The 21,199-nt window shown below is 45.7% G+C and overlaps 2 protein-coding genes across 2 annotated transcripts in view; both read right to left on the reverse strand.

Annotated features, from left to right (window-relative positions):
• Positions 1-583: 583 nt before the first annotated feature.
• On the reverse strand, positions 584-6,539 carry OR1F1 (olfactory receptor family 1 subfamily F member 1). Its single transcript, XM_081296792.1, has 2 exons — positions 6,482-6,539; positions 584-2,031 (listed from the first exon to the last, which is right to left on the reverse strand). Exon 2 carries the CDS (start codon positions 2,016-2,018, stop codon positions 1,074-1,076), a length of 945 nt encoding a protein of 314 aa, XP_081152918.1. The 5' UTR covers positions 2,019-2,031; positions 6,482-6,539; the 3' UTR covers positions 584-1,073.
• A 97-nt stretch (positions 6,540-6,636) lies between these two features.
• Positions 6,637-21,199, reverse strand: part of LOC308650612 (olfactory receptor 1F1-like) — a gene marked incomplete at its 3' end in the record, with an annotated part of 33,406 nt that continues 18,843 nt past the window's right edge. The window contains exon 3 of the mRNA XM_081296757.1: positions 6,637-7,593. Coding sequence (XP_081152883.1) covers positions 6,637-7,593 — 957 coding nt within the window. The remainder of the gene's footprint in view (positions 7,594-21,199) is intronic.

A 21,199-nucleotide genomic window follows, 5' to 3' on the forward strand; every position in this document is an offset into this window, starting at 1 on the left:
TCAGTTTCACTGGCTTCAGTCTGGTCCCATTGCTGTGGGCTTGTGGTAAGACAGAACATCGTGGTAGGGAACATATGGTGGCGCAGAGTTGCTCACCTCATGGCAGCCAGCAGAGGGAGAGAAAAGAAAGGGGCCTAGGACAAAATAAACTCTTCCCAGTTACCTGCTTTCTCTAACTAGGCCCCACCTACAGTCTCTACCACCTCCTAATAGTGTCATTAGCTGGGGACCAAACCCTCAACATATGAGCCTTTGGGGGACATTCCACATCCAAACCATAACAAACTGATGGAAGGATTAGCAAACTTGAAGGTGAAGTGATAAAGATTATGCAAGATGAAGAACAGAGAAAAATGAACAGAGCCTCAAAGAAATGAAGACAGGGCTGGGGATGTGGCTCAAGCGGTAGTGCGCTCGCCTGGCGTGCGTGCGGCCCGGGTTCGATCCTCAGCACCACATACCAACAAAGATGTTGTGTCCGCCGAGAACTAAAAAATAAATAAATATTAAAAATTCTCTCTCTCTCTCTCTCTCTCTCTCTCTCCTCTCTCACTCTCTCTTTAAAAAAAAAAAAAAAAAAGAAATGAAGACAACATTAAATGCACCAAATACGCATAGGAGTACTAGAAGGAGGGGGAAAATATTTAAAGAAATAACTACTGAAGCTGGGCATGATGGTGCACGCCTAATCCCAACAGCTTGGGAGGCCAAGGAAGGAAGATGAAGAGTTCAAATCCAGCCTCAGCAACTTAGAAAGACCCTGTCTCAAAAAATAAGAAGGGCTGGGGCTCTAGTTCCATGGTAGAGCACTCATGAGGCCCTAGATTTCATCCAGTATTGAAAAAAAAAAGAAAGAAAAAAGTCTATATCAAGGCTTTTTTTCTTCCAAGATAGTCGATGTTTCACTTACAAAAGACAAACACTAAGTTTCCCACAGTAGAAAAAAATGGAAAGGATTTTCTTACAAGTTTGTTCCCTCCATGATTTTTGAAGCTCTTATTTTCAACCAAGAGATTTATTGGGGGGGTGCCCAAAGGGGAAGAAAAGGAGAGGAAGAGAGCAGCCTGAAGTTCTTATTTTTGAGTAGATAAAAGTTTCATGGTAACCACTTTTTTAAGGGCCCCTTTCAAGTCCCTGTTCCTCAGGCTGTAGATGAAAGGGTTCAGCATGGGGGTCACCACTGTGTACATCACAGCAGCTGCAGGGTCTTTCTCAGCTGAGTGGGAGGAGGAAGGGATGAAATACAAAGATATGATGGTGCCATAGAAGAGAAAAACTACAGCCAAGTGGGAGCTGCAGGTAGAGAAGGCTTTCCACATTCCCCTTGTGGAGGGGACTCTCAGCACAGCGTAAACAATAAGAATATATGACACCAGGATGCAAATAAATGGAGCTATCATTAATAGCCCTGCTTCAAAAAGAATTGTCAGCTCATTGAGGTGTGTGTCTGAGCAGGAGAGTCTCAGGAGGGGAGTCACATCACAGAAGAAGTGGGGGATGGCATTGTCTGCACAGAACGAGAGCCTGGCCATCAGCAGAGTGTGCAGCAGAGCATTCAGGTTGGCGATGACCCAAGATCCTGCCACCAGCAGGACACAGAGCCGATGGGTCATCTTGGTTGTGTAATGTAAGGGGTGGCATACAGCAACAAAGCGGTCATAGGCCATCACGGCCAGGAGGAAATTGTCCATGTCAGCAAATACACAAAGAAAATACATCTGTGTGAGACACCCAGAGAAGGAGATGGTCTGCGTCCCTAGGATGTGATTGGCCAGCATCTTGGGGACAGTGGTGGAGGAGAAGCAGATGTCCACAAGGGACAGGTTGCTGAGGAAGAAGTACATGGGGGTGTGCAGGCGGGAGTCCGTGCTGATGGCCAGGATGATGAGCAGGTTTCCCAGGACGGTGGCCAGGTACATGATCAGGAAGAGCAGGAAGAGGAGCCGCTGCTGCTGGGGCTGCCTGGAGAGTCCCAGGAGGAGGAACTCGGAGACGCTCGACTGGTTTGTGCCTCTCATGGTCTGAGCCCAGCTGCAGAGAAGAGAAACAGGTCAGAAACAGAAGCTGAGGGTTAGATATAACAAGTCATGCTCCAGCCTTGGTCATGTTAAGGAAACCTGTATTAGAATTGCTGATTCCGGATCTTGTTTCTACACCCTGAGCTTCCAACTCTCAGTCCTACATGGTGCTGCTCCCACTGGACTCTTCCTTTTGTTTTACAAAATATAACAGAAACAACATTCACAGCCCTTCTCTGCTTTTAGGTTGGTCTCTGTTAATGTTCCCAGGCTTTCTCCCACAGGTTGGTAGCTCACAGGGACAAGAAAAAACAGCTGATTGTTACTGTGTTTACCTCAAGTTCCAGCCAATGGACACGTGGTCCTTGCTATTTCTCCCTAAATGGAACATTTAGCAAGGGAGGCCTCAGAGAACATCACTCATTAGTAAAGAAATATTAACATCTTCCCGGTTAGGCTAGTACCTAGAGGGGTCAAAGCGATTGCTATCCCATAAGTCACCTTGGAGTTGCTGGTCAATGTTTCTCTTTATTCTAAGAATTAAAAAGACTGAGAAATACAGGCAGGTTCTGGGTGAGTGAGGAGCAGATATTCATAGGCTTATCCCTCCATGCAGGAAGTCTATCTGGGGAAACCAGACAGGTATTTACAGTAGCATCCATGGCCACTGGGATTAGACTCCCTGAGAGTCTCATTAGAGACAAACAGAAAGTAATTGCCCATCTACTTCCTGGCCTCTGTGGACCAGAAACAGTGACAAAGTGTACCATCTAACTCCTGAAACTTGATAAAGCGATCTGGGTGGGAAAAATTCCCTGGGACCTCAAATTTCATCATCTTGCTGAAGAGTCCATAATTAATAGATTTTTCTACTTATTTTCTTATCTTGAATAAGATATTGCAAATGTTGTCTGAATTAAATGCCCTTTTAAATTTTTTTCATATCTGGTTCTTTACTATGTAAAGTTGGTGACACATTTGCAGATAAGGGACTTGAAGGAGTGGGAGGGGTAGCATTACAGAATTGGGCTTGGTTCTTCAAAGCATTTGGGATAAAGGGTAACCTTTTTGTATTTGGGGGAGATTATCAAGAGAGCATAGCATGCTATAATTGAGGAACCCCAGGCTTGTGTTAATCAGCTTTTCCTCACCGACCAAAATACCTGACATAAACAGCTCAAAGAAGGAAAGGTTTGTTTTATCTCCTGGTTTCAGAGGTTTCAGTCCATGGTTGGTTGACTTCAATGCTTTGGGCCTGAGAAGAGGCAGAACATGGTGGTGGAAGGGCATGGGGCAGAAGAAAGCTGTTCCGCTCATGGCACCAGGAAGCAGAGAGAGAAAGAGAAGAAGGGGCTAAAGATACGAAATACACTTCCAGGGCATGCCACCAATGACCTACTTCTTCCAACGCATGGCCCAATCTTCTAAAGTGTCCATTGCCTCCTAATAATCCATTCATATTTAATCCCCTAATGGATTAATCCACTGATGAAGCTAGAGCCCTCATGATCCAACCACTTCCCAAAAGTCCCACCTCTGATCATTGCTGCACTGGGAACCAAACCTTCAGCATATGAGTCTTTGGGGTTCATTTCATATCCAGGCCATAGCAATGCTCCTGGAGTAAACTTCTCTTGAGATGACTTCCCAGCCTAATCTACAGGCCTTCAGAGGCATGGACTCCAGCAGCCTGATTTATACTCCCTCACACCCTCCCCAGTGGGGATTGATGATTGGACTGGGGAACCTTGGACTTGGACTGAGGGCTGCCAAGTCATGATCAGTGGAGTTTGGGCTGTACATGTAAATCCAGAGGCTTGCAACTTTCTCCTGGCTGACTCACAGCTGAAGGAGCAAAATCCATGGATAAGAGCAAAATACACGCATGCACGTGCGCACACACACACACATAATACACGTGCACATACACACACACTTGCATAATATACATGCACATACACACACATACACACACATCAGAATAAGAGATGAGAATGTGGAAGAGTGAGGCACAGCACACGAAGAAGAGCTCATGTGGTAAGAGAGGAAGCAAGAGAGCAAGAGGAGCCCTTACTCCAAGAAGAGCCCAACAACCTGGGTTCATGCACTGCCAGCTCCTGGCCAATTTCACCCTTTTAAGGATATCCAGATTGGACATTGGGCCTTCAGTTCCTTCGGAACTATTCTGGAAAAACAGAAAATAGGAGTCCAGAATACCTCCAAGACCTGTCCTAACTAGAAAGGGCAGATACCTAAAGGACCCAGAGCAGTGGAGTGGGGAGGACTCCTGGGACCTTCCAGGTGCCTGGGTTTGGTGGACACCAGCCCCATGGTGCCTTTTCATGCCTCTTCAGGGTAAAAGAACTAGAGCCACCAGCTGTAGAGCAGAGGCCCTGCTCCATGTCGGGATTCCCAGGCAGCAATACTGTGAAAGATGGTGTTATGTGTGGTTTGGATGTGCTTTGTTTCCCAAGGTGGAGGAATCTTATTTTCAGAAAAGGGTCTGGACTCCAATTTTACCCCTCTAATAGAAGTAGATACATTAACCCCCACACCCTGGGAAAAGACCAATTTTTCAATTCACACAATCTAGCAACATTAGATGGAAGAGGTAGGAGAATGCCAGGCAAATCCAAACCACGACAGCCCAGGTAGAGACTTTATTATGAAATATTAGAATTCCATCAGAGAATAGACTAAAAAGACAAAGGCAGTATATGCACAAGAGAATGAATATATGACATTTGTGAACTTTGGACATGGCTGACACCATTGGGTAACTGAGATCCTCTGTCAACAAGAGGAAGAAACAGGACTCTGTGATAATAAAGGCCAGTGTGATTTCATGGAAATAACAGGAATGTGACCCAATTTCCTCCCCTGTGTTGAAGTGGATCACATCAGTTATCTGTGGAAATAGTAAAGGAACCAGATTCCTGTAATCCCAGCTACTCCGAAGCCTGAGGCGGGGGATTGCAAGTTCAAGGTCAGCCGGGGCAACATATGGAGAGACCTCGTCTCAGGGTAAAAAATAAAAAGGATTGGGGTTGTATTCAGCAATACAGTACTCCTGGGTTCAATTCCCAGTATTCAGAAGGAAGGAAATGTTAATAGATGCAGAGTTCTGTAAACCTGATGTTCACTGCAGTGTAATTTACACTTGTGGCGAATTGAATCTGCTCAAAGTTGGGAATTAGCCAAACAAGTTATAATACAATCCACCTTGTGAAATACCAGACAACCATACACATCACATTATTAAGGTGTTAGATGACTTGGGAAGTGATCAGTGGTGAAAAATCAGAATGCAAGACAGTAGACAATTTGTAGCCAACTTGAAGTCAACTTAAGTGAAAATTATTTTCATGTACTTTTAACAGTATTTTACAAGTTACTTTAATTTTCTTCCTTAAACTTTCTGAAATATTTTACAATGTGCAAATATCATATTTCAATTGCCACATATAATTTTAATTCACTTAAGTATGTCAAATTGAAAGATGGTGTTTGTTCATTCATCTATTCACTAAAAATAGGTCGCATGTGTGATTTGTGTTGGAGCCCCGCGTTGCATGGGGCACCCATGGTGCACAGTGTGACTGAGTCCTAAGATTACATCTTTGAGAGGACCTTGAAGATGAAGCAGGGAAGGGAAGAGGAAGGAGCCATAGCAGACTAGATGGCCTCACATGTACAGTAACTCAAAGAGTAGTTTTCTTGGGGAGTTGGAAAAGGGAATGAAAGTCTCAGCCCAGGAGAACTGGAAAAGGCTTCAAAGAACAGGAGACAGTGGCTTGGGTCCTGGAGGTCCAGGGAGGGTTTGCTCCATGGAAAGGAAGACATCCTGGATGGGCAAAACAGCAAATCATGCTTTTCCCCTCAAATCAAAGGTGTATATTTTGCTAAATATGCCCCCACTGAGTAAGACAGTCAAATTGGAGGATGAGACACTATTGTGAGGTGGCTTCAGATTCTAAGTGAGAACCACGATTGTGACTATGGCCAAACTACAAGCCTTTCAACACAGTGTTTTGCCCCACAGAGAACTTCTAGGGGCTCTATTTTTTACCTCTGTTGGGTTCACACACATCAGACCTCACCTTGAGGGTTTCCGGACTCACTCTTTCTCGCAAGCAATCCCAAGAGACATCCACAGCAGCAAAAACCATGTTAGAATCTCTGGGGAACTGGAAGGAAAACACTATCACCAGGACTCACCCAGAGATTCCAATCTAACTGGCTGAAGTTTGGCTAATCATCATATTTTCAAAGCTCCTCAGATGTTACTAACATGCAGCCAGGACTGAAAACCAGTGTTGTCGATTCTGAGAGCATTTTCAAAAGGGAGTAAAAAAATATGTGTGTGCTGTGTAGATTGTCAGAGGGACAGCATTTAGCAAGGAAATGCTTGACTTTTCTGTAAAAGCATTTAAAGCACAGGAATTAGAAACAAATATCTTTACCTATGTAGGATAGCAGTGTTGAAGTTAAATCAGAACTCACTGAGTGTATTATACTAAATTCTTTGAAAAAACTTTGAGAAATAGATCACTACATTTTGATGAGTTGACAAAGATCTCTGGGCCTGGGAATGATAGACAGCTCCATGGTGCTTTCATCAGTAAGACCCTATCCTCCCTCCCACTGCTTTTCTTAGAGCCCCCTTCAAGTCCCTGTTCCTCAGGCTGTAGATGAAAGGGTTCAGCATGGGGGTCACCACTGTGTACAGCACGGTGGCTGCAGTGTCTTTCTCAGCTGAGTGGGAGGAGGAGGGGTTGAAATACACAGCGATGATGGTGCCATAGAAGAGGGAGACCACAGCCAGGTGGGAGCTGCAGGTGGAGAAGGCTTTCCACCTCCCCCTTGTGGAGGGGACTCTCAGCACAGCACAGGTGATGTGGATGTAGGAAGCCAGGATGCACACAAACGGGGTGATCATGATCAGGGCGCCCTCAGTGAGAATCGTCAGCTCATTGAGGTGTGTGTCTGAGCAGGAGAGTCTCAGGAGGGGAGTCACATCACAGAAGAAGTGGGGGATGGCATTGTCTGCACAGAACGAGAGCCTGGCCATCAGCAGAGTGTGCAGTAGAGCATTCAGGTTGGCGATGACCCAAGATCCTGCCACCAGCAGGACACAGAGCCGATGGGTCATCTTGGTTGTGTAATGTAAGGGGTGGCATACAGCAACAAAGCGGTCATAGGCCATCACGGCCAGGAGGAAATTGTCCATGTCAGCAAATACACAAAGAAAATACATCTGTGTGAGACACCCAGAGAAGGAGATGGTCTGCGTCCCTAGGATGTGATTGGCCAGCATCTTGGGGACAGTGGTGGAGGAGAAGCAGATGTCCACAAGGGACAGGTTGCTGAGGAAGAAGTACATGGGGGTGTGCAGGCGGGAGTCCGTGCTGATGGCCAGGATGATGAGCAGGTTTCCCAGGACAGTGGCCAGGTACATGATCAGGAAGAGCAGGAAGAGGAGCCGCTGCTGCTGGGGCTGCCTGGAGAGTCCCAGGAGGAGGAACTCGGAGACGCTCGACTGGTTTGTGCCTCTCATGGGGCTGGAAACCTTGACCTGGAGACAGAGACGGATAAATTCCAAAGCTTGGGACGTGGTAGTTAAGATGAGGCAATTAAGAATATTGCAAGGCTGGGGCTGGGGCTCAGTGGTGCAGCACTTGCCTGGCATATGTAAGGCACTGAATTCGATGCTCAGCACCACACATAATAAATAAAATAAAGGTCCATTCACAACTTAAAAAAAATAACACAGAAAGAAAGATTGCAGGAAGAGAGTATGGAACTTAAGTAAGACATTAAGAGTTTTGCTCCCTGGGTTTTGCCCAGTGACCACTCTCTTTGGGCCTCTATTCCTTTGTTAGAATAATGAAATAATTTCCTTGTGGATCAGTAGACAGCAACTCTGGAAGGACACCAGGGGGTTGTGACCTTAGGTTTTTTGTGAAGGATTTGTACTGTTTGAACTTTCTACCAACACCTTTTATTTCTAAGAAGTGAGATAAAATACTACAGATAGAGGAATATTAATAGAATCTCTAGTATTTATAATGAGTTCTAGAGAAGATGTAAAGTGGTTTCCTAGAGAATGTCATGTACCAAGATTTTAGCATTGAGTATTAGTGTCATCAATATCATTAGTGATGTTGCCTTAGAGAAAAGAACTCCATTTTATCTTCTGATATTTGAACATTCCTGACATGTGCTCTGAGGAGTTGATAACTGCTGCCGGAGTAATAATGATAATATTGCTGCTTCTTTCTGAACTCACATTTACAGAGCACTTTACAGAGGTCTGAATCAGGCTTTCTTGGATATTTCCACTGATGTCCCTGAGTCTGACTTGTAAATTTTAAGTGGAAATGACCCAGAGGTATGGGCATAAACAGCCCATTTCTATTCCCCAGTCAGGATCTCAGAAAAAAACGACAGATATTGATCATGATGGGTGATTATAAGGTACTGCCAATGATCTCAGGGCTATTTTTATGGCTCCACTTTTTAAAGAAGTGGCCAAGTACAGTGGCACACACCTGGAATCCTAGTGACTCGGTCCAGAGGCTGAGTCAGAAGGATCACAAGTTCAAGGCCAACCTCAACAACTTAGCAAAACCCTGTCTTAAAACAAGAAATAAATAGGGCTGAGAGTTTAGCTTAGTGGTAGAGTACCCCTGGGTTCAATCCTCCCTAGTGAAAAAGGAAGGAAGGAGACAGGATTAAGGAGGGAGGGACAGAGGGGAAGGAAAGAAGGAAACTGAGGAGTGTCCTGTGAGGCTTCACTGCTGACAAGCAGTTATTGATGAAGGTCCACTAATCTGACTCTTACCCAGAAAGAATAGTGGTCCTCACAGTCACCAGACGTCCTGGGCTTGCTTTGTTTTTTCAGACCTGGACAGAAGTTACTGGTTTGAGGGAGGGGGACTTGTCCTTGGGGTTTTCAGGCTAAGTTTGCATGAACAAGCTGCTGGAGTGCTTGCACTCAGTCCCAGTGCAAGAAGGACATGCAGGAGAGTCACAGGGTAAGTGCTTTACAGGAACCTCCATGGCCACTAGGGCCATATTCCCTAAGAGCCTTGTTAGAGACAAGTGGAGAGTAATTGTCCCTTTTCCTCTTGGGCTCTTTGTGGTCCAACACCATCAATAAAGACATGTCACTTGCGTTGGGTAATTTCTGCCTCATAGTTGGCAACACTGAAAATGATGCAATCTTGGAGGAAACCCTTCTGCTAAAGAAAACTCACAGTTCTGTATTGTATCTCCCACTCAAGCTGGGATGGTGTCCTTATTGGGAAATGTACCGTGAGATTAAAAGAATATCCTTTGCATTTTCATAGACCTGTGTGCAATTTCCAGAACCATCTTTACCAGTTATTACATGCCATTGTTCAACCAGCTTCTACTTGCACAGGGGTCCAAGGAGGTCCCTTCCAGGAGGCAGTGGGACCTCAACATGGCCCAGACAAGTTCTTGACTTATACCACTGAAAGAATCTCAGGATGTGTCAAAAGCAAGGCAAGCAAAGATGAATTCAAGTTCAGCTAAGCAAAGGTATACACACCCCAAAGGCAGGGAGCACATGCCCCCTTGCCTCTTAGAGAACTGAGGAGATGAGCATCCGGCCCAGCATTGAGCTCTCTGACTCCACATGGGGCTTTCCCAGGATGCAAAGTGCAGATTCCCAGGCAAGCGTTCGTGAAGATTAATCCCCTGTCAACCACTTCATATTGGGGGTTCAGGTGGTTTCTCTCTGGTTATGCAGTCAAGCCATAAGTCAGCACAGGAACACTGTGTAACTCTTTGAATCTGGTGACTTTTAAACAGATTATGTTTTTGTCCTGCTTGATCTGGTGCAAACACATGCTCAGGTTTTGTTCAGCTAACTGAAGAGACAAGCATGGCTGGTCATGCTCATAGATCCCATCTCCATCTGATAAAGATTTCTTCCTCTCTCTCTGAGAGCCCACCTATCTCATTCTTTTAGGGAGGGGTACTGAGTATTTAACCTAGGGGCAATTAACCACTGAGCCACATCCCCAGCCCTTTTTTTTTATTTTTTGAGACAGGGCCCCTCTAAGTTGGTGAAGCTGGCCTCAAACTTGTGATCCTCTTGTTTTAGGCCTGAGTCTCTGGAATCACAGGTATGCACCACCACATGTGACTTCACCTATTTCATTCTGTATTACAAAATCTCACCACCTGTAGAGTAGAGAGACAATATTCACCTCATAGAGTTGGGATGACTCAATGAGATAATTTTTGTTGAACATCTCATAACTCCTAACCTCATCAATGTGATGGGCTAGGGCCCAGTCACTAAGCAGAGACTGCAGATATTAAATCATATATGTATCCTTTACTCTCCGCTAAATACGTACCATTTGGGAATAGTGCCATATATTTATCTTCATATGTCAATAGTCATTTTTATAAGGGGTCATATGATAAGCCTTTTCTTCTATATCTTAAATTAGGATAAATGAGAAATGGGAGGGCTGGGGATGTGGCTCAAGCGGTAGCGTGCTCACCTGGCATGCGTGCGGCCCGGGTTCGATCCTCAGCACCACATACAAACAAAGATGTCTGCTGAAAACTAAAAAAGAAATATTAAAAAAAATTCCTCTCTCTCTCTCTCTCTCTCTCTCTCTCTCTCTTTAAAAAAAAAGAAAAGAAATGGGAATCACTGTTGGGTCTATTTATAAATTGGTGGAACATGGACTCCAATGAAGAAATGAGAATTATTGATTCCAATAGGTATCAATCTTCACAAACTTTCCTCTACAGTTGTTTAGAAGGCAAGATCTGACTGTAAGCCAGAATGATACAGGAAAAGGAGCAAAGAAATAACTTATAACAGCAGGAATTAGAGTGATAGTATTATTATGGAGTCTACAGAACTTTCGAGTATAATAAGGGAATAATATGAACAACTTTATGCCAATGAATTGGAGAGCTTAAGGGAGATGAGCAAATCTCTTGAAAAGGGCAAACTATCAAAGCTACCTCAAAAAAAAAAAAAAAAGAATCAATTTCTTATTAAAGAAACTGAATTGTTCATTTAAAAAAAAACCCTTCCCACTATGAAGACTCTAGGCCTGCAGGGCTTCCAGGGTGAGTTATACCAAACATTTAAGGAAGAAAAAAATACTAGTTCTACACAAACTGTCTCAGAAGACCAAAGAGGAGGACAAATTCCTGTATCAGCCTATGAGGCCAGTATGACAAAAGCAAACAAAAACATTACAAAAAAGAAAACAAAAACAAAACTATATACCAATATTCCTCATGAACAGTGATGTAGTAATTCTACAAAATATTTTTAGCCAATCCAGTCTATCTTATGACAGAGATACTAACCCTTCCTTCTTTGATTTTCTATTTTTAAATTAAAGTATATTATAAAATATAGTAAAAGGCATCAGATCCTAAGTGTTTGATTAGATAAATTTTGAAAAATGTATACAGTCTTTTAACTACTGTGGGAAGCCATTCTAACACGTGATTGGGTGACTCCCGTTAAGGGCCTGAGGCGCTTTGGCTCTGTCGAAGCTTTCCCAGCCCTTTCCTGATGAGAGAGCCCATCAGTGTGGGGGTGTGCCTGACCACTGACCCCGGGGACCCAATCACTGACCCTGACCTTGGAGTGCAGCCCCCCCTCAACCTTCATTGGATGGAATTCTCCCCTGAATCTCTTGTTCCCCAATAAAAGGCTACTCCAGGCGTGTTCGCTCTCTCTCTCTCTCCTGCTAGCCCTGAGTAATCCTCGCTGCCCTGCTGGGCGGCTAGAGGTGGGAACCAGAGAGGTGAGCCGTCTCGGACCTAGAAATATAAATAAGGTAACTGGTCTGTGTGTTTTATTTCGATCTCTTCTAACTAACTTTATGCCTAGAACCTCATTAATGAAACCACTGCGCAGGTCGCGTGGTAGAAACTACAAGCTAAATCAAGATATAGAACATTTTTTATACTTTTGTTTAAAATGTTTCTAATTAACCTCTGAAAATCCCTCCCCAGTCAATACAACTATTGTTATGATTTCTATCACTATAAAAAAAAATCTGACTGTAAGATGTCCATAAGACATTTGATCTTATACATCATAAATTTCTGGATTGACAAACTACAGAGCCAGTCATAAAAACCATATACCTGCTGTGGTGCATTGGCACAGTCCTGTAATCCCAGCTACGCAGGAGGCTGAGGCAGGAAGATCACAAGTTCAGGACTAGCCTCAGCAACTTAGTGAGGACTTGAGCAATGGCAAGTCCTCGTCTCAAAATAAAATCTAAAAAGGGCTGGAAATGTGGCTTAATGGCTAAACATTCTTGGGTTCAATTCTCAGTACCAAAACACACACACGCACACACACACACACCTGAGTCAGAAGTAGCAGTCAAATTCTTTAAGTAATGTCTTCTGAAAACCATGTGTTCCTCTGACTAATCTTCTGTGGTGGCTCCCGATAACTCAAGACTAAAACCTCAGGGTTTTAATGAGCTTTCACATCTTCATCAGACACAAACTTTTAGACATCAAGTTCTGTCTATCCTGTCTCCAGAATTGGCCACAAAACAAACCCATAAAACTAATTATGAAAGATAAAGTGGGGAGAATAGCAAAGGCATTATTTGCAAGTGATAGAAAACCAACCCATATCAGTCTTAGGAGAAATGGAATCTACTGGTTAATGTAATTGTAAAGTACAGTGTCTTCTTAGAAAGCCTTTGTGTTTCAGGAAGGACTAAATTCAGGGACCTGAATAATGAAACCAAAACCCTGCATTTCTCTCTCTCTCCACTTTGTTTTCTTCTGCTCTGTTTCATTCTGTAGACTCTCTCCATGTGGCAGCAAGATAGCTGCTCCAAATTTACATCCTCCTAGACTAACAATCACAGGGCACGTAGAACTTCTCTTTACCAATGTTGACCTATTAACCTCAGGTAATGCTGTAATCATCTCTTCTTGGGTCATGTGACCAATCCTGAATCAACCATTTTGAATGGGAGAGTGGGATATTCTGGTCCTCCTGGGTCATAAACCCAGTCCACACACTGCTGCCATGATGTGCTCCCTCACCACAGCCAATACATCATCAACTCCAAAGCTGTGAGCCTTTTCTCCTTGTAAGTTGACTATCTCAGGTATTTACTCAAGAGGTGGAAAGCTGATCAACACACATTCCATGTGAAAATACAGTTCATTATCACCAGAACTAAATGGGTGAGGATAGGGCCTCCCCAAACAGGTCTGAAGAATGGATATGGGAAGGAAGGTCCATGAACCCAAATTCAGAACCACAATCCACTAGCACTAGTTCATCAGCAAGGCTGATGAACTAAGGGGTTGGAGAAGGAACTTAGCACCGAGAGATAAACTAGTAAGGTGTTTTGAAAGTTGTTCAGGGAACTTGGAAAAACCTGTACTGAAAGACAACTCAACATCAATGAATACCCTCAACACCCAGATCTTTGTTTCTAAATGTCATTCCTTGAAAAAATGGTGTCATGTTGTGTCATTAGCTACAAGGGAACCTGGAAAAGCACATAGTTAGCTTGTAAGGCTCCACAGGAAAGGCAGAGAAGGAAGGAGGGCTAGACTGAATACTGACTGAGACAAACTGTAGCCTGACATGTATAGTCTGCCTAATTATAATCTGGAAAAACATGTCAAAATGATCACGGCAAGACTGTAAGTCATTGGCCAGAGGAAATAACTGAAGACCTTCAAACTGAAAAGGAAAATAATATCAAAAGAAGTAGCTATGGGGCCAGGCATGGTGGCACATGCCTGTTATCCGCTCCGGAGGCTGAGGCAGGAGGACTGTGAGTTCAAAGCCAGCCTCAGGAAGGTGCTAAGCAACTCAGTGAGACCCTGTCTCTAAATAAAATACAAAATAGGGCTGGGGGTGTGGCTCAGGGGTTGAGTGCCCCTGAGTTCAATCCCTGGTACCTCCCTAAAAGAAAGCAGAAAGGGGGAGGGGGCTCAGTGGTATAGCACTTGCCTAGTGAGGGGTGTAGAAAGAAAGGGGCAGGTTCCAGGTCAGCGGCCATCACTGCTTGTCCTTTCCATTCCTTCCCACCTTGAGCTCCAGGCCTCCAGGTGAACCTAGCAGGTGGCTTCACCCAACCTTCACCCAACCACAAGCTGCACTAACCCTCCTTTTAGGGTTGGTAATTCTTTCCCCTATTCCAAGAACCACCCTCCCCTGTTTAGGGCAAGGGAGGGTGGCCCAGAGGCACCTGGTCTAAATGTGGTCCTAGACTCTGTAACCCCCTTCCTAGAGCCCCAGGAGCCTCTTTCAGGGAGAACTTCTGGCTTTCTCACACCAGAGTGCTCACTGAGTCACATGCCAATCAGGACAGAATTTGCTAGGCCCCAAATCCTGGACTGCCACCAAGACTCCCCCAGGGAAGTTCCTTCCCATCCCACAGAAACTATAAAATCCCAGGAACAACACCTGCTTTCCACAGATATTGACCATCTTTGACCTCCTTTTCCACGTGGCTGGAGTCTTATCTCCACTCGCCCCTCATCTGGCAGGGAGGTTTGAGAGCCTTTCACAGCAAGCACTTACAAAGAGCTGGGACTTTGGAGTTACTGCTTGCGTTCACCCAAGTCAACCAAGAAGCACTGGCGCTCCTTTCTGAGGCTGAACAATGTTAATGAAACAAAAGTTACCCAGCTCTTCACCTGTTGAAGGTTACCTATCGCCTCCAGGTTGGCCTTCCTGCCTTAGTCTGCAGAGTAGCTGTGGAACCTATAACTGACAGCACTTTTTATTATTTTCTGAATGCTTTTGCCCCAGCTTGCTTTCTTGCCATTGTTGTGATTGGGACATCGTTTTTTTTGTTTTTTTTTTTTTATTCTTTCCTTCATTGCGTTTATTTTCAGATTAAAGTTTTCCTTTTTAATGGTCTTTTGGTTTAATCTGCTTTTCCAATCCATTCTCGATGGAATATTCTTCACCTTTTTTCGTAAATCAAAACTTGAGGAGTCCATGGAAGGAACCAGGAACTACCCCAGGTGGGACTCGAACCCACAATCCCTGGCTTAGGAGGCCAGTGCCTTATCCATTAGGCCACTGGGGCAGCTGGCTGAGGGTCTTCAGAGTATACTGAAAGGAGTAACCCATACCGATGGTTAAAATGGCTCAGGGATTGGATATTTATTGAAAAACATCTGGCTGAGTCCCTACACCATTCTAGCCTCAAATCAAGTCGCCAGGGATGCAGTAGAGAACTTGACATGAAGCCGGGCGCCCGCCGAGCTCCGCTGCAGACCGCGATCTCCTCTCCCTGGGTGCGTTTCGCTCCTCCACCCTACGGACACCCACTGGACACCCGCTGTCGAGGGCCTCCCAGGCTCCCGAGCCCATTGGATTTTCTTTCGGATGACGAGCCGGCGAGCAATGAGAGTCTCTGCCGGCTTGGTCGGTGGACATTGGCCCTTAGGCTGCCCTCAGTCCAGCTCCCCAGGTCCAGCGCTTGACCTAGACCCAGCAGCGCGCCCCGCTAGGAAGGACGGGCGGAACAGAAATAGGGAGGCGACCCCACCGGATCCCCTGAGCCTCCAGCACAGGCCAATGTCGGCGCCTTCTCAGCCGCGGGGTGCGCGCAGCCCCAGGCTGGACGCCACACCCAGAGCTTGACCCCGGACACCGGGCGGGGGAGTGCCGAAGGTTCACCTGGGACCTCGCTGTTGAGGCACCCGCGCTCGAGGGGCTGCGGAGCTCCAGACAAAAGCCCTTCCCCTGGCGGTTGCCCGAAGCGATCTCCTGGACATCGTGGGCACGACTCCTGAAAATGTGCTGGAAACCTGCCCTTCTTTACTCTCGGTGGCTTGTAATTTTCCAGTGGTGAAAACCGAGCAGAATCTGGAGCTGCTCGAGATCGCGTGCCTCAAGGGACTTTTGGGCACCTCAGAGGGACCACTCCTCGCATCACCCCAATATCATTAACATTTCTGACCCTGGGGAAGAATCAGCCTTGGCGGTTTAGAACCCACGCGCCTGCGAGGCCCAGGGGCGTCCTTAAGGGGACCAGGGCCCTGGCTTCCTGTTGGAGCGCGCTTCCCTTTCCTATGGGCGGGATCTGGGGAGCAGCAGCTCACCACTTAAAATCCTTTGCGTTTCAGCAGAAGGCGGGAGAAAAAGGAAGCTCGGGTGGCTGAAGGTAAAGCTGAGCATTAACTGATTCAAAATCGGGGCCCTCTTTTTCCTGTCCGGGCCTGGAAGATGGAAGAACGACGAGCGATCCCTGAGCTGACGGGTCACTACGGGTCACTCTGAGACAAAAGAACAGGTGACAAAACAACTAGAGGCTGGCGATCGTGAGCCAGATCTGCCTTTACAGATTATTGAAAAGAAAAAAAAATGTCCCGGTTTGGTGGCTCAGAATCAGGGATTCCAGGGCAAGAAGATCGCAGTTCATAAGCCAGCCTCAGCAATTTAGCAAGACTGTGTCACAATCAGGAATGGTTGGGAGCTGGGGCTGTGGCTCAATGGCAGAGCACTTGCCTAGCACTTGGAAGGTGCTAGGTTCAATCCTCAGCACCCCATTCAAGGGGAGAAAAAAGGTTTCGGAATGTGGTACAGTGGTTCCCCAAACGTCATTATTGACAAAACTTCTATTTAAGAATACCAGTTGTCTTGAAGACAAAAACAGCCTGATAATCAGACGGATCATTGACAAAACTTCTATTTAAGAATACCAGTTGTCTTGAAGACAAAAACAGCCTGATAATCAGAGGGATCCCTTGGTTAAGGTGTACTTTCAAATGCCCTACAATACTTTTACCAGGTTGATTGTTACACATTTGTTTTCTCTCCTTCTTTTTTTGGGGTGGGGGTGGGGGTGGGGATGGGGCATGGTGAGGGTGGTGGTTTAGCTAAGGATCAAACCCCAGCTGAAACATGCTGGGCAAGGAGTTCTCCCCTGGAATCCATTGGGACAGTGCAGTGGAGGTGGGCCTGAGATGTGATTATATTCTGCATATGTCCTAGACAGACACTTGAGGGACCCAACGCTTTAGGACACCCCCTTTCCCCAGGCAAGACACTTTCCAGAAAAAGCTGGTGGCCAGATCCTAATGGAGTGTATTTCTGTGGACACTCATCTTTTCCAGGCACCTATTCAAGGGGACCCCGGCCACCTGGAGCAGGTCCTGGTCCACACTCTTAAGGCTTTGGGTTTTTTGTTGTTGTTGTTGTTTTTGTTTTTTGTATTTTAATTTTTTTTTCAAAGATATAGCCAGGTGGTTTCCTTCCTTCCTTCTTCCTTCCTCCCTTCCCTTCCCTTCCCCTTCCCCTTCCCCTTCCCCTTCCCCTTCCCCTTCCCTTCCCCTTCCCTTCCCCTTCCCTTCCCTTCCCTTCCCTTCCCTTCCCTTCCCTTCCTTTTTTTTTTTTTTGAAAGTAGATACACATTTAAGGAAGAATGCTGGCTATCTCCAGAGGGAGAGACAGCCTTTTATTTTTTTAATATCCAGCATTTTTTATTGTTTTCAGCAAGAGGATTGGTTGCAATAATCCCACCCATTCATGTCAATGAAAACTTTGAGACTTTCTGAGAGTGCTTTCTTTTGTGGTTTCCTTAAAGCTGTTAACAATTTTTTTTTTCAGTACTGGGAATTAAACTAGGGTGCTCTACCAGTAAGCTGCACCCCCAGCCTTTTTTATTTTTTCTTTTGAGACAGGGTTTCACTAAATTGCCCAAATTGACCTCAGATTTTGTAATCCTCCTATCTCAGCTTCCAAAGTAGCTGGTATTACTGACAGGAGCCACCAATATTAACATTTTTTTAGAGTGTGGATCATTGCTTTTTATGTAGCTTTATGTTAATTATATATGCTTTATTTTTAAATGATACATAGTAATTGTGCATATTTATCAGGTATGCTGTGACATTTCAATACATGTATACAATGTGTAATGATCATGATCATTGGCATATCACCTTAGACATATGTCATTTCTTTGTGTTGGGGACATTCAAAATTCTCTCCATTAGCTATTTTTAAATATCCAATAAATTGTTGTTAAATATATTTACTCTGCTGTGCTGCAGAGTATTAGAACTTAGTCCTTCTATCTAGGACACCCCTGTGCCCATTAACCATCCTCTCTCCATCCCTTCCTCCCACACATCCTTACCAGGCCTAGGTAACCTTTATTCTATTCACAGTTCCTTTGAGAGCAGCTATTTAGCTTTCACATGTAAGTGAAGATGTCTTTTTGTGCTGACTTATGTAACTTAACATAGTTTCCTCCAGTTCCATCCATATTGCTGCAAATGACAGAATTTCATTATTTGGCCAAACTTACTCCACTGTGTATATGCCGCAGTCTTGGCTGGGCACAGAATCACGAGCCACCACACAGCTTTGTAGATTCAAACAGCAATTCTTTATTCCCAAACTCACACCGGCCTCCACACACGTTCTGGGGCAATCCCAGTTCTTCTGCCACCCAATTCACCTACCCACGAGGCTTTTTTCCCAAAATGCTCTCTGAATCTCACGAGAACTCAATGGGAGCTCAGGCAGCAGGAACGCCCTAATTCCAGCAGCAATAATCCTCAACATCGAACTTCCCTAAAATCCAAGGTCTTAAACTGGGAACGCCCTTAACCCAAGGAGCGGGATACTTCCTCAAACTGCAGGACACACCCTAATCCTGGATCCTCCCTGGTCGTTGAGCAGGGTCACCTTTCTCAAACACACATGCAAGGTCAACAGCGAATTTAACATGGGGTACGCTGGCAAGGAAATTTCGATGCGTCATTCCTACTTAGTAATGGCCCTCAGCATGTATATATGCCACATTTTCTTTATTCATTTTTTTTTTTTTTAGACAGGACCTAAGTTGCTGAGGGTCTCACTAAATTGCTGAGGCTGTCCTCAAACTTACAGCTGGGACTATAGGCATGTACCACTAGACCAACTCCATTCACCTTTTGATGGACACCTAGATTGATTCTAAATCTTGGCTCTTGTGAATGGTTGTGCAATAAACGTTGAGAAATACTGATTTCAGTTACTTTGGATATATACCAATACTGGGATTGTTGATTCACATGACAGTTCTATTTCCATAATGATTGGTGATATTTTTTCCCCAGTTGAGTTGTTTGAATTCCTTATGTTAGTCTGGAAATTAATCCCTTAGGAAACAAATAATTTGCAGATATTTTCTCCCAGTCTGCAGGTCATCTCTTCACTGTTTATTGCTTTCTTTGCTGTTCAGAAGTTGAGCCCAGGGGGGTCTTAACCACTAAGCCAATCCTTATACTGAGACAGGGTCTGGCTAAATTGAACTTGTGATCCTACTGCCTCAGCCTCCCAAATCTCTGGGATTACATGCTTGTGCTACTGTGCCCAGTGTGTGCAGAAGGTTTTAATTTGATGTAATCCTCTGTCACATTTTGCTTTTTGTTACCTGTGCTTTTCACAACCCGCCCCCAAGCTTTGCCCAAACCAGTGTCTTGAAGCATTTCACGTATGTTAACAAATTTTATTTGTATTATTTATTTGGCCCTGGGGAATTGAACCCAGGGTGCTTTGCCACTGACTTACATCCCCAGTTCTTTGTTATTTTTGTTTTGTTTTGTTTTGTTTTGAGGCAGGGCTGACTAAATTGGCGAGGCTGGCCTCGAATTTATGATCTTCCTACCTCAGCCTCCAGAGTGGCTAGAATTACAAGCGTATACCATTTGATTTGTTGACAAGTCTTAAAACCAACAAATAAAAGTTTTTAAGAGGAAACTAATTTTAGAACGGAAATGCTTAATCCCAGGAAGAGTAGCTCGCTGCCGTCGGAAAAAGCCGAGAGCCTTCGCCCCTTATGGAGAGTAGCGTTGGGGACGCTGGACTCCACACACACACACACACACACACACACTCACACACACACACAAACACACCGCCCTGACGCGAGGCTCTAGGACTCTCCCCAGGACCTGGCTCCGCAGACCCTTTCAGGACTTGGGGCGCAGACAGAGCAGAACTGGGAGGCGCCAGCGATGGGCAAGAGGGGAGGGAAGGGACTGGAGGACGGCCACCCCTGCCTGGGCGCCCTCCTGCAGGTCCCAGGAGCACCAGTAAAAGTCCAACTGTCAGAAAACGACCTGGGCCTTTGAAGGAGTGCTGATTCCGCGGCGTCTGCATCCTAAAAAGGAGACCTTGGGCTCGTCCGGGATTTGAACCCGGGACCTCTCGCACCCTAAGCGAGAATCATACCCCTAGACCAACGAGCCGCCGGGAGAGCGCCCTCTACTGCTCCTTAAAGCCACAGGTGTCCTGGGGCAGCCCAGCCGACAGCAGGATTTCAGATTCGCTTAGCGGGAAGTTCAAGGTCACAGAAGAGCCCAGCTCCCGGGACGCTCCCAGTTACACAAAGTGGAGTCCCTCGTGTCCCCCCGCAACCACCACCAATCCGATGTCGTCCAGGCCCCTCGCAACAGCTGCTACCGCAGGTGCGCCGCTTTGGGGTCGGCCCTTCGGTCACTTCACTAAACTCGCTCCCTACCGCAAAATATTTCACCTGTCCGGGGTTACAAAGGGACTCCCAACTGAGATCAGGGCAGTGACACCAAGACACTTGGGACATCTGCCCCCCAGACTCTGGGGATATAAACTCCAGGCTGACTATTTTAGGACTCCAAGGTAGTAAGCATACAAAAGAAAAGCCACCGCCCAACGTGGGGCTCGAACCCACGACCCTGAGATTAAGAGTCTCATGCTCTACCGACTGAGCTAGCCGGGCTTCCTTAGCAAACGTTGCTGGCTGTAGAAATTGACCTGAGGTTGCTTAAAGCCAGTTGGGTTAACAAGTCGATCTGAAGATTTGGGCCAGTCTTCTCCTGAAGTCCACAGCTGCATTCGCCTTGATGCCCCCTCTGCACCTTCCAGTACCACCCCTCAGCCACCCACCACCAAGATGCAGCACTGAGGAAAGGGACACAAGGGTGAAACCTAAGACTGGGAATGTGCACAACCTGTCCCTATAAGCCCACGCAGGGCCCTACCTGGGGTAGGTCCAGGGGTAACATCCCAAGATTTCCCCTTCCGCAGAGCCTGGATTTCACCCCCAGGATCCCAGCCCACACCCACAATCTAGGCCTCTACACCTCAAGGGAGACAAAAGTCCAGGAGCCCTGGACCCCACCAGACC

Source organism: Spermophilus citellus (assembly GCF_964194105.1).
Source record: "Spermophilus citellus genome assembly, chromosome: 6".
Taxonomy (NCBI): domain Eukaryota; kingdom Metazoa; phylum Chordata; class Mammalia; order Rodentia; family Sciuridae; genus Spermophilus; species Spermophilus citellus.